The 13,024-nt window shown below is 40.2% G+C and overlaps 1 protein-coding gene across 1 annotated transcript in view; it reads right to left on the bottom strand.

Moving 5' to 3' along the window:
* Window positions 1-1,172: 1,172 nt before the first annotated feature.
* ARHGEF26 (Rho guanine nucleotide exchange factor 26) overlaps window positions 1,173-13,024 on the bottom strand; it is a 61,203-nt gene continuing 49,351 nt past the window's right edge. Inside the window, exons 10-13 of the mRNA XM_082319369.1 lie at window positions 9,125-9,334; window positions 2,981-3,048; window positions 2,401-2,505; window positions 1,173-1,500 (exon numbers count right to left, since the gene is read on the bottom strand). Coding sequence (XP_082175495.1) covers window positions 1,358-1,500; window positions 2,401-2,505; window positions 2,981-3,048; window positions 9,125-9,334 — 526 coding nt within the window. The 3' untranslated portion in view covers window positions 1,173-1,357. The remainder of the gene's footprint in view (window positions 1,501-2,400; window positions 2,506-2,980; window positions 3,049-9,124; window positions 9,335-13,024) is intronic.

Consider the following 13,024-nt stretch of genomic DNA (forward strand, 5'->3'; position numbering starts at 1 on the left):
AAACCTTCTCTAAAGCAGAGAAGAGCACGTGTGAAGCAGCACCAATGCGAGCTCCTCTGAAAGCAAGGTCCGACTGCTATTCTATCACTCCCTCCCTCCCTCCCTATCTCTGCCTGAAGCATCCAATGACATCAGGTCACACTGTAGTAGGGGAAGGCAAAGCTAACAAAATACCAAGTTAATCAAGGTCCTGAGCTACCTACTTCCAAGTCATTCCTCAGTGGTGGTCTTACCATTTATATACACTGGAGATGAGAAGACCTGGCACCTTAACAAAACTCTACAGCTCTTACTTCTCTCTCTTTTTTTGCCTCCACAGAAGGAAATAATCATCTCCTCTAGTACAGAAGAGCAGAAAGACTAAAAGACAAAATCCCAAAACACCCCCACCACCACCCCAGAACAAAGCATTTCATGTTTTCTGCAGTCCCCATCACAACCCTTGCTCTGCAGCAATAACTTAATATGAACACCTAGTTAAACAAACACATGGGGAAGACTGAAACAAGATGGACAGTTTCCAGCAGTTATACTCATTTAAAATAGCTGTGCTAAAATGGATCCGAGAACTAGATAATCCACATTATGTATTTTGCAGAGTTTGGTACCTCTTTCTTGCTTTCAGAAATCCTTTTACCACTGCAGCACTAGAAGGAGAAAAAGTCTGAGCTGCCTGAATGAGTAACACACTGCATTAAGAGACCACCACCAGTGGAGGCACTTGTCTAGATTCTTCCCTGGAGCTCATGTCAGCTTTACCAACATTGCTTAGTGTGTCTAATTACTCCTTACAAAGCCTGGATTTGTGCTGGAGAGGTAGTCCTGTATGAATTACAGGTTGGTTGGTTGGTTAGTGTAGTTCAGGTTATACACAGATTAACAGCAGGTCCTTAGGAGCGGGAAACCCCCAGTATTGCTATTCGCCTCCAGCTCAGTGGATTGGGTGAGTTTCTGGTGTTCAGTCTCCTATGCAGACTGCTACAGAGTTCTGCTTCTGAAAGAAAGTCAAAAATGCTCAAAAATGGATGGAGAAAAATACACGAAGAGGCAAGGATGGAGGAACTAAAGTTGAAACTGAAGTTTGAGTCAAAGAAAGAGATGCATGGCTGATCTCCAGTGCCTAAGGAACAACTTGTAGTTGAAATCTGCTACTTGTTGAGCCCAGGTTTCAGTTCAAAGCTCTCAAAATGCAAAACAAAAAAAGGGATTAGTATCCAAAACATCAGTGCTCTGTTACTAGATTTTTTGCATTGGTGATGCACATCTTCCACGCAAGAGCTGTAGGGCATGCAACCATGCCCCCGCCAACAGCAGTTAGTGCAAATCCTGTAGGATAGCATGAAGAAGCGACAACAGTCTACACATTGGTTTCAAGTCCAAGTAAGCGTCCCATCCGTTCCATGTTCTTGTCAATCGTGGCACGACACGTGATTTCTTTAGCGCACTCCATGGGAAACCAACCTCTTTCGCCATCCCGCAGTCGTTCCCCTTCATACCAGCCTGCAAGGGTGAACGGACAAGGAGTAACAAACCTTTTGGAGTACTGTTAAAGATACTTTGTCAGAACTGTGTGTTGCACTTGACACAGTCATCACATACATTACACATTTACCTGTGTTGCAAATAGAGTACCAGATTAAGATAGGTTCGGCAGATATTTTTTTTTTACGGACAGTCTAGGAATTCATATGTAAAAATAATTACGTGAAACAAGTGTAATACATTTTTTATATTGTAATTCAAATATATTGTTTGAAATAATAATAAAAAGAATATAATATAATTGCAATCTAAAGAAAGCAATGCAGCACAATTGGCAGGACCTTTGATTTCATATGTAATATTGAGTAACATCATTTAGTTAGGACTTGGTACTTCAAGTGCTGGCAGCTTCAAGCATCCCTGAGTCAGCACACCATGAGATATTAGTAGAATCACTTGCACGTCCAGGCAAGAATCGATTTTGATCCCGGGGTACTTGATGCTGTGCTAGACCCCTATACTTAACAGGCAGTGAAGCACAGTATGTGACATGACTAATCATGTGTATGTTTCTCTTACTCAGACAAACCTGGTGCTCACACACTAAAAAGTCTGAGCTCCATGTTTTTAGGTATAATTCAATTTCTTATTTGTGGACATTCCACATGTCAAAACCAACCAGCACATACTTTCTGCAGCTATTTACCTGTATAAATTATGACAGGTGATGAGTTACTTTGAACATCTGTTGCCTAAACAGAGGCTGTCCTTTAGAAACCTGAACCTAAATGCTCAAGTTTTTCTTGGAAGCTAAACCTTTATTCATTGTACGGCCAATGCTATCAGGAAACAAGTTTTGCTAGCTGGATTCACCTGCAGTGGTGACAGATGGTTACTAACAGCAAAATTCTCACTCACCATCGTTTACTTTTTGATAAACCAAAACAACATCAGCAACTTGAAGAGACAGTTCATCTGACTGCTTTGCTGTGTAAGTTCTGATGATCTCTACCTGAGTCAAAGCTGTGGAAGAAATAAGCCAGGCTGAATTAAACAATTCACATAACAGTATATTTTATTAAAACTTATATACAATTTATTTTAAAAACCTCCATCTTTGAGTATAACACCACCACCGCCCCAAAACCAAAGGAGGCAGCAAATTATGCAAATGGCTTTCTACCTGAGCAATTACACACAAACTTGGGATGAACATACGAGGGGAGGGGCTTTGCACTTTTGCTAAGAGATTGAAACAACTGACAGTGTTAATGAATGCAAATGGAAATTACTGTGTGGAACAGAACTCCTCAAAGCAGCCCCTGGGCACAGGAAGAGATGGCAACTTCACGTATACAAAAGAAGAGAGCTCAGGAAAAGAAACGGACAACATTTCTAAGGGAATTCATAGTCTACACTTGCTCACATCCCCACTAAGGGGCAGTGCGTTTCCACTCTTGTGTCAAAGCTCTCAGAAATTCTGTTAGTTGTAACTTACTTGTCCTGTCCGTTTTCTGCCCGTCTCTGTCCTGTCCAAGCACTGTAATCCAGCGAGCTCTGTCACTCCTGCAAACGGCAAAGACAAAACTCAGTTTCCCAACTCGTGCTCTCCTAATGGTCAACACTACTCCCCTTTTCAAGAGTCTCTATTTAATTTTTTCCTCTTTTGGGTAAAGAAAACAAAACCAAACCTCCTTTCAAAATATGGCCAGAAGGTGTGATACTATTTCTAGTAATATATTATTTGAATATATTTAACTATTTTGAGCATGTTGGATTAGGGGGAAAAAAGCTTATATACGTGGGACCTACTGGGATGATGTCTTGTATACCTTTATTTTAATTATTTTTAAGTAATGCAGATTGTCGTGATTTAACCTCAGTCAGCAACTGAGCACTGCACAGCCGCTCACTCACCCCCCCAGCGCCCAGGTGGAATCAGGGAGAGAATTGGGGGGGGGGGGGGGGGGGAAGGAAAACCCGTGGGTTGAGATAAAGACAGTTTAATAGGACAGCAGAGGAAGAGAAAATCATAATAATGAAAGAATATACAAAACAAGTGATGCACAATGCAGTTGCTCACCACCTGCTGACCGATGCCCAGCCTGTCCCTGAGCAGGGACCCCTGCCCCCCAGCCAGCTCCCCCCCAGTTTCTATACTGGGCATGACGCCATACGGTATGGCATAGCCCTTTGGCCAGCCTGGGCCAGCTGTCCTGGCTGTGCCCCCTCCCAGCTTTGTGCACCGGGCAGAGCACGGGAAGCTGAAAAGTCCTTGACTGGTGTAAGCACTACTTAGCAACAACTAAAACATCAGTGCGTTATCAACATTATTCTCATCCTAAATCCAAAACGCAGCACTGTACCAGCTACTGGGAAGAAAATTAACTCTGTCCCAGCCAAAACCAGGACACAGATAAACTTCTCCACTACTGTCTGTGACTAATACTTATTAGTAATCTTTCAAAAAAAAAAAAAAAAAAAAAAAAATCTATCTAACATACAAAGCATCTGATAAATGCAATACAGCAATTTTAAAATACAATACCAACAGGTTTCCTGTCAGTAAGAACTATCTGCAATGTGCACTTAGAATGAAAAGCACGAATGAAAAAGAAGGAAAAAAATAATAAAAAGAATCCCAAGTTTCTCTGTGCTCTCAGAAGGACAGGTTTATGTTTCTAGATGTGTTGCTTTGGGGAATCTGAGAGCCGGCACAAGTAAGCAGGGACCCAGTGGAGGCCTAAACTAGGCATTTGAATCTCACCTTGTATAACCTAGGAAAACCATAATCAATCTTAGATTACATGTGTCAGTTATTTCTAAGGAGAGCAGAAAGAACTATCTAGATTCTAAGTGTTATATAGTAAATCACAGAAGTGTAAATTACTGACAACTGATTTTGGAAGGGAGTGGAACAAGCTGAAGTGGTGTCTGACAGTAAAGGAAAAAAAAAGCTAATCCCAAATCACCCCTTTTAATGGCTGTAACAACTTAAATCATTTTAACTTTGAATTTTGGCAAGTCAAAATTTGAACTCTATTCTCAAACCAAACACTTCCATGAAATCAGATTTTCTCTCATGTTTGTTGAAGGCCTTTGCTATCAGCACAGATTAGAATAACACAAGGCAGTTGCAGGGTTGAATTTTCCTATTCCCCCTCCCCTAAAAAAGTTTTTTGTTGCTATCTTTTGATAACTTCAGTATTTAACTGAAAATAATGAAAATCATCTGCCTTCTGCCAAGACCTGATTTTGTCAAAAATCTGAACCATCTGAAAAGAGAATAAAATTCTGTTTGGAAATAGCCCTTGTGGTGTCTTCAGAGGTGTCAGAGAATGGGACGTTTACACAAGTTATGGGAGACTTCTCTAAAGTACATCTTCCAAGATGCACCATCGCTCAGCAGCTGAGGAGACGGTTTAGCAAGGGGCTGTAGTTTGTCTGTGAAGTCCAGCCTGAGGAGCAGAGGGAGGGCAGGAATTGAATATCCCGCTACGCATCATTCCACGATGAAGTTCATCGGTCTTTTCCTGGAACGCTGACACCTTCTCATGGCCTTTCTCCCAGCTAGCTCTAGAAATCTCGTTTCTGTTCACAGGCTATCAACGCTTCCTTTGGATGAAGGGATTCAGAATGGGAGTCTTTCTGAGCATGCTTCTTTCAGAATGAAAAAAAAAAAATATCCCACTGAATATAAATATTTTTAATATAAATACTTGTACTGTTTTTTTTGTAATTTAATAAGAAACTGTGATTTTTCTTTAAATCCCAACAAACATTCTTCCTCAAGTATGAAACTACTGAACGTGTCCTACTAACATTTGATACCTGTTGATCTCATACAACGCATGCTACTTTAGGCTTTCAGTCATTAAAAGTAGGTGATACTAAACTTGTGTTTCAACCAAAATTAAGAACGTCTGTATAAAATTTTGCATGAGCTTAACTTTGTAGCTTTTTTTTTTTTTTTTTAAAGAAACGGGTGTTACTTAGCCTCATATTTTCCTTTCCCTGTAACCATTCTTAACAGAAAACTGCATTTCCTTTCAGACAACTCTGAGAAAAATAGGATAATTCCAGGCTGTCTCCCAGTTTAAGTATATATTTCTTCATCATCTGTGTGTACCATGTATTTTGTGCCTTATTCAACAGGGCAATGTAACGTTCCTGACCTAACGCTGGTACGTTTGTACTTGGGAACCACACACCACATGAAGTGACAAAACACGATCAAACTGTGCTAGAAATCTTTGTGTCAGCAAAAACGTTTAAGTTTTGCATGTGCAAAACTCTACTCAATAAACACTCTAAACCATCCAGCTTGGCCTTCCGGTTGTAGATTCCCTTCCCATGTATACGTGATTTATACATGATAATACTCTCTAAAAAGAGGTAATTCTCAAATAAAGTAATTCTTTTCAGAATCTTTTCCTCTGAATGACAATCTGCTAGACTGCTATTTATATTACAAACAGTATATAGCAAATCAATAAATCTGCAGAACAAAATGTCCTTTCATAAAAAGCCCAGACAACTAAAAATGTACTGCATTTTTTCCCCAATAAAAACGCAGTTCCAAACAAGTCTGAATCATCTGCTTACTTTATAATGAGACCTTTAATAGAAATCATTAACGATCTATAGTTTCTTTCAGGGTTATTCTAAACTTTGAAAGCAAAACTAAAACTGTAAATTTTTCCAGGCTGGGACACGTCTGGAGCACTCTGTTTCATGTCTTCTAGCCCGCCTCCAGCTTCCACTAAAACAGATAAAATCTTTCACTTTTGTGAAGGGTTGTGTGGCAGTTAATGGCACCACAGAGAAATGATGGCCTCTCGGATATCTGCACCCAGAAGAACAAGACACTTCTTGTTGCTCGTTTCTAAAGCAGAACACTCTTCAAAATTGGTCAGAACAAGGACCACCTCTATCCCAGCACAGCTCCACAGCTTCCCCGTGGCAGTGCCAAACTCCTCCTCCCATTTAATCCAGTACTGTTTTCACTTCTGCACCATCCAACCGTTATAATAAATGATTGACAAATCACTGCTCCAGGACAAGAGGAGTCTGCATTCACACCCCAACAACGCCTGCCTGCTGCCACCATTATGCCTTAGCAAGCACCTGCGCCTATTTCCTCCACATACAGACAACGTGGTATGAACACCCCAGTGCTAAAAGAACTGACAATTAGGATAAGATACTTTAAAACAATAAGGAACAAACCAGCGCAGAAAAGTATCAGAGACAGAGCAAGCTTAAAGGAATCTCTGCAGTCAGATTATTCAAGGTCTTCTTAACAAGGTAAGTATCAAGAAAGCCTCCCTTAAATACAACAGTAAAAGCAACAGTTTCCTCATAGTAACCTGCATTACGCTTAGGCTTGCACGCTCAATTACTCGGCGTGCACAGCAGCACGGTGTGCCACGGGAAGAGATGGGAGGTTGTTACAGAGAGCCGGAAACTGACTCTCACCGCCTCGCCTGCTTGTAACAGACCCTTCAATTGAAGTTTAAGAACCTGCAGTTCTTCAGCACTGACTTCTGTTCGTTCAGGTCTGTAATGGTCTGAACCATTTGTAAGACAGCTATGTATTTAAGCAAGCTGTAGAATCCATACATATACAGCACTTTCAACTACAGTACACTATTTGCTGTTCTGGTTTACTTTAGGCACTCACCCTCTGGACATAATGATTATTAGATAAAAGCGCTACATTAACAGGTAAGCGCGGCAGAAAACCTGTGTCTTGACTTCCAGTTCTCAGGAGGTGTGTTAGAGAAGTATTTAAACACATCATACTCATGCTACAACAAAACCCAGTGATGACTCAGATACTTAAGTGACATTTGTAGTTAAAATTAAACAACAAAAAACTTCGGTATTGCAATATGTAATCATTAGATGGTGTAGTTTACTTAACAGTTGTGTTATGTGGCAAAACTTTGGGTTTGGTTTTTTTTTTTTACTGTGATATCACCTAAGTTGAAAATAAGTTTAATGGAAATTCCTTCCACAAGCCCCAAGAAATCCAAAGTGCTTAAATCTCTGTCCTGCAGCCCTTGCTTGTTTGCCTCACCCATAACAACTAGAAGGGATTCAGTAATCCAGCATTATGATTGCATGGACTTTGGAAAAGATACAAAGTCTTGTCTGAACTTCACAGTATAACATTATACAGAAATGTTCCCTTTTATATATATATAAATCTGCACTGATAAAGTTTGAAGAGCTCTATTCGGCTACCTCTTCAGCCTACGGAGTGCAAAACCAAATCAAGAACTACATCCACCCAGTATTTCACTTGATGCCACCAATGTACGTCTTCCTCTCTGCAGACCTCTTTTAGGTCAGACCTTCAGCCTGCATGACACTCGGGTACTCTGTGGGCTTCACTGACCTTACACTGACTTTCTGTGTATATTCTGTACTTGCCCTCTGACCAAAAACTCCCTCCATCCAGAAAGTGACGGAGCTCTGCACCATTTATGAATGGTCATATACCAGTTCTCAACTCTTTTTTGCAAAAATGTGGTCAACGCAGGATCTTCGGTTCCTGCTTATTTTATAAGCATTTTTATGCAAAGCCATGACAGATAATCCTTTAACACCTTGAAGCAATGTATGACTAGAATTTACTGCACCTTCCATCAACATGGACTCCTTTTGCATTACCTCAACGTAGTTTTTGTTCCTTTCTCCCTTACTGAACTACCTGGGGAAAACACACCACCACCACCTTCGTACTTCTCCATGCAGCTGTAGGTCTAGAGGAGACACTCAGCTGTTCACAGCGCATCGGAACGGTGCCTCTGTGGAGAACTCCCTTTCAGACCCTGCCGGTTTCGCATACGTGCAAAGCTTTGCTTGTCACTTCTCCCTTCTGTTCTACCCTCTAATGGATTCTTAAGTTACTTCTCTCAGTCATGGTATTAAAGTAACACTCTGCAAAGCACAGCCACGCCACTACTCGCTGGCTAGGGAGCTGGCAGGCTCCATGGCAGAGGCATAGTTAATTCTTGGCCTGAAGACCCAAAACAATAGCACATAATAATGGATACTTCAGTTTACAGAATTTCAACATATGCATTCAATTTTCCATTATTTCTACACCGTAACCTCAAGGAAAGAGAATGACACTAACACGACATGGAGTCCTCTCATGACAAAATTACATTAGAGAAACTGAACTACGTTTGCAGCAGCTTTATTTTATTCCAATAAATATTTATTCCAGTACCTGGGGGGATACTGCACAAGCTGCCCGTTCTCCTGCTCTGCCACTCATTAACAGTCAGACAGGCCTGTCAAGGTTACCCGGCCTTGCTTTGAAAGTATCCACTTATAATGCAGCCACTGCAAATCACAGCAGTTCGCAGGTGGCACAGTGAGCGCTTCAGTGTTACCGAGCAGGGCACCAACACAGCCCACGACTAACGGAGGATCGTTTCTGCAGCAGCGCTCCTTTGGTCACTGATCAGCCATCACAAAGAATGCCTGCTCGGGAACTTGTTTCGTTTCATTTTGATTTACGCTTGCCAGACGGGAGCTGGGCATTTCATACTCCCTTGACCGGGGCGGGGGGAGCAGCCTGAGACGATCAGGTGAAAAATTACAGAAACGGTAACTATTGACTTACTGAGTCTCTGTTCCCAGGAGCATCTCCACCTTCTCTCCCGCGTGGTTACTGAGGACCGCTAGTCTGAAGAGGTGAGCCGCAGAACTCTGCCGCGAGTAGAGCATAGCTGAAGCGTTCTTTACGGGAGAAGAAGTCAGGTCCTCGCTGTCACATTGTTGTACCACCAGCTGGTCCCTTAAAGCATAGCCTGTGACATTGTAACTCTCTTCACTGCAGAACAAAGAAAGAAAAAACCCCACAAGTTTAATGTTTAATTTTCCATTAAGTTTGTCTGGAAGCAAACTCAGTCATAGAATCCACTTTTAACTACATAGTATGGCACAATTCTTCTGAAACCTCAGATCTTCATCTTTTCTGTTTATTTGTTTTTGGAACTACCAATTTTCCAAGACAGAAAGTTGATCAGTTTTTAAACCTTCTGGAATTTCATTTAGTGGCACAGTTAAATGACTTTGGCATTCTTGAGATGGCGTAAGCTCAACTTAGCTCCACTTAATTTGAAACCAGGCACAACAATTATACAGAATTGCACTTCATTCTTCTGTAGCTTCAAATGAACAACAGACCTTAATTTTAGAACGGCATAGGAAAAGGAAGTAAAATTTCCCTTTTCCTGTGCCTGTAAAACTATGGGTATGTATACTGCTTCCAGATAAGCACTACTGATCTTCATTTTATATACAGGATAATCATCTGTACTCCTTGTCCATCTGCATGTAGAAGGTCTAGTCCAAAAACTACTTTAGAATATTCTGAAAGATAACCTTAGTCAATTGTGAACTTTAAAAATGGGCAAAGGCTCGTCACGCACTATTGGTCTTGCACTGTGAAATTTACCTTTTAGAAAGTACTTTGTAAATAAATATAGCAGCTCTAAGTGATATGAATAAAGATTGCTACATGTGCATAGTAACTTCCCGAAAGCGACTAGAAAGAATTCTAAGAAATTAAGCAAGTCGGAAGCTTTGCTTTCCTTATGGCTGAAATGTAGATGGAGAGGTAGACAAAACTTATCTTTGCTGACACACTACCATGTTTGACACGGAGAACAGAAGACCTCAGAACCACTTCTTATGTCAAAGTCACTGAATGTTGAATTATGCCAAAATGGCATTGTGGTAGTTTTCCCAGACAGGTGAAAACATGCAAACGTTAGACATCACCGATCAGAACATAAAGGTGTTACTGCTTTTAACAACAGAAGGACTTAAATGAAAATAGGCACTCTTCCCTGAACAGCAGACTTTTCCTTCTAAATGTGAGAATCGCTTCAGCTAATCAAGATCTTCCTGACAGGTGCAGACAGGGCAAAGACAGGAAGAAGCACGTCGGGACAAGGCACACCGTTACATACGACGCTGCTAGATGGTAGCAGTGAGCGCTTACTTCAACCGCCCTATTCTTCAATCCATTACGATGTATTTACGACATGTGCTTCAACTTCAGAATATCCAGACATCTTAAGCAGCATTCTTCAGCACTCTTACGGGAGTTGAGCCAGTTATCCTATCTATTGGTTTGCTACTTACTCTCATCAAGGCAATACTGGAAACGTATTTTTTTCAAGGGGAAAATAACTGTGCATTTCCAAATTTTTAAAGTTGTGAAACATAGTTAAAGAAACAGTTAAAAATCCACATCACTTACTCAAGAAATAGCAACTGATCACAACAAAAGAGAAGCCACCTGAAACGGCCTTTTGTTTCCACTGAAGCTTGTGAGCATATTTCCCAGAATCGTCTTACATGCATTTGCAAGTTTACCAGGATGAATCATAAACCCAGGACACTGATAAACTAATTACCTCATAAGTTCATGTAAGATTGTAAACTTTTTTCAGATTTATTGTCCTACACTGGTGCAACAAGAAAAGATAGAAAAAACCCTGCTTACTTAGGCATAAAGCCAGTTCTCCCTCCTAGCCCATACACTGCTGCGGTTGGCAGATTTTGCAGTAAATCAAATACATCAAATTTTAAGGTGCAACTTTACATACTCCACTTTAAGGTAAAATCTCTTTAGACTTCAGTCTCGAGTGATGAAAAGCGATGCTAGAGCCTCATATTACTATGCTTCATTAAAATAATGTAAATTGAAAAAATACTTGAGAAGATTAATTTTGCTGCCAGAGATATACAGACACCTGAGCACTGAACTGATACAAATCAAATCCCAAACACCTGGAACTGAAGCAGCCTGAAATGCTGATGGTGACATACCCCCTTCTGGCAGGTGCCAGCGAAGCGTATTCTTCCTTCATGGTTGCTCAACTATTATAAGAAGATAGAAAGATGATGACTTCATGTCTGTTGGGATATATTCTGCCCATTTTGTGAACTGTCGGAAAAATACCTGCAAATACCTCACTAGTTAATGTAACGGTCTTTATAACTCATATTTTTAATCCTGCAGAAAAAGAATTACTAAAACACAACTGAGCAACATTATAACTCAAAACATAAGTTATTGCTGATTTCTGTGACTCATGCAGCATTAGAAGAATTTCTCTATTCTTCAAGTGATGACAGGTTTACAGATCATGTTGTGTGTGTGGATTTTTGTGGATTAATAGTTTCTGCCAGTGCATCTAGTGTATAAATAAAGTTGTTCTTTCAACTATGTGGGGTACATTTTTACTTTTGTTCTGTGAATTAAATACTTGAAATGTTTTTTTTTTTCCGTACAGCTTTGTACATTCTCAAATGATTGACCTAATGCCATTAGTATCATGTTCTGATCCTTCTTCCGAGTATTTTTTCTTCTCATCTTTTGTTGAGGAGTTTGGGGGCTTTACAAAGGAAGCAGAAGCAAAGACAGATGAGCTTAGTTAAGAGTTATCATATAGAAGGACTGAAATCACTGTAGCTCGTAAGATGAACACTTTCCTTCCCCGTTTCTTTTTCTCCAAGTCTCAGAATGGTTCCAACAATTCCCCACAATCCACTGGTGTTTTCCACTCTGAGGGCTGGAATCACAGCTCCCCATTCAGGTACCATTGACAAAGGCACAAAACATAGCAAAACTTCCAAGCGCGCTGTTGCAAGAACTTAAAATGGCTTTCAAAACTCCCCACGCAGTTTTGATTAACCTAGCTTTTGATCAGACTGTTGTTTCCATGTTCCTCAGAGTAAAAAAATTAAAAAATAAATCACATAGGAAATGAGATGGACACAGCAAACTCTTTCAGAGCTCTGTAAAAATGAAGCCAGGTTAATTATGCTATTACACATGACTTCTTGGCTCCCAAAGTAGAAAGAATACAGATTACAAATAGGTTTTGGTCTAATTAAAGGAATTTAACATGAGCACACTGAGAAGCTGGGAGAATCTTCAGTATTTCAGCATGTGGAAAGCTAAGCGTTAATTTCCGCACATATAACCCAGGGATGCTAAAAGGAATCTTAATTCAAATGTATTCTGTATGTCCTTATCTTTTGGGAAAGGTGTGCACGCAGCTCTTCCCTGAAACATAACAATTTTAAATTTACTGCGATTGTCCTACTGTAGAAAAGCGTAAGGGTTTTAAGAGCAGCTATGAGAGAGGAGGGAGTAGAGACTAGATTTAGGTTTCACATTCCCCTAAATCCAGCCCTAGATTCAAATTAATTCACTTATCTACAAAAAGATGCTACTTATCACTTGAGGACAATTGTTTCAAGAGCCATCTGTAGGAGCTGAGGGTTTCTACTGAAGAAGAAAAAACATTTTATATCTAATATTTATCAGTCTCTCTCTCCCTTTTTCCTTAAAATATATACTCTAAAAGATGGTAAGGTTTGTTTGGTTGTTGTCAGGTTTTTTTCAGGGGGTTGGTGTTTTTTGTTTTGTTGGGGTTTTTGGGGGGTTTTGTTTGTTTGTTTGTTTTTGTGGTTTGTTTGTTTGTTTGTTTAAAAAGAAGTC

This window comes from Platalea leucorodia, assembly GCF_965183815.1.
Source record: "Platalea leucorodia genome assembly, chromosome: 8".
Classification (NCBI taxonomy): domain Eukaryota; kingdom Metazoa; phylum Chordata; class Aves; order Pelecaniformes; family Threskiornithidae; genus Platalea; species Platalea leucorodia.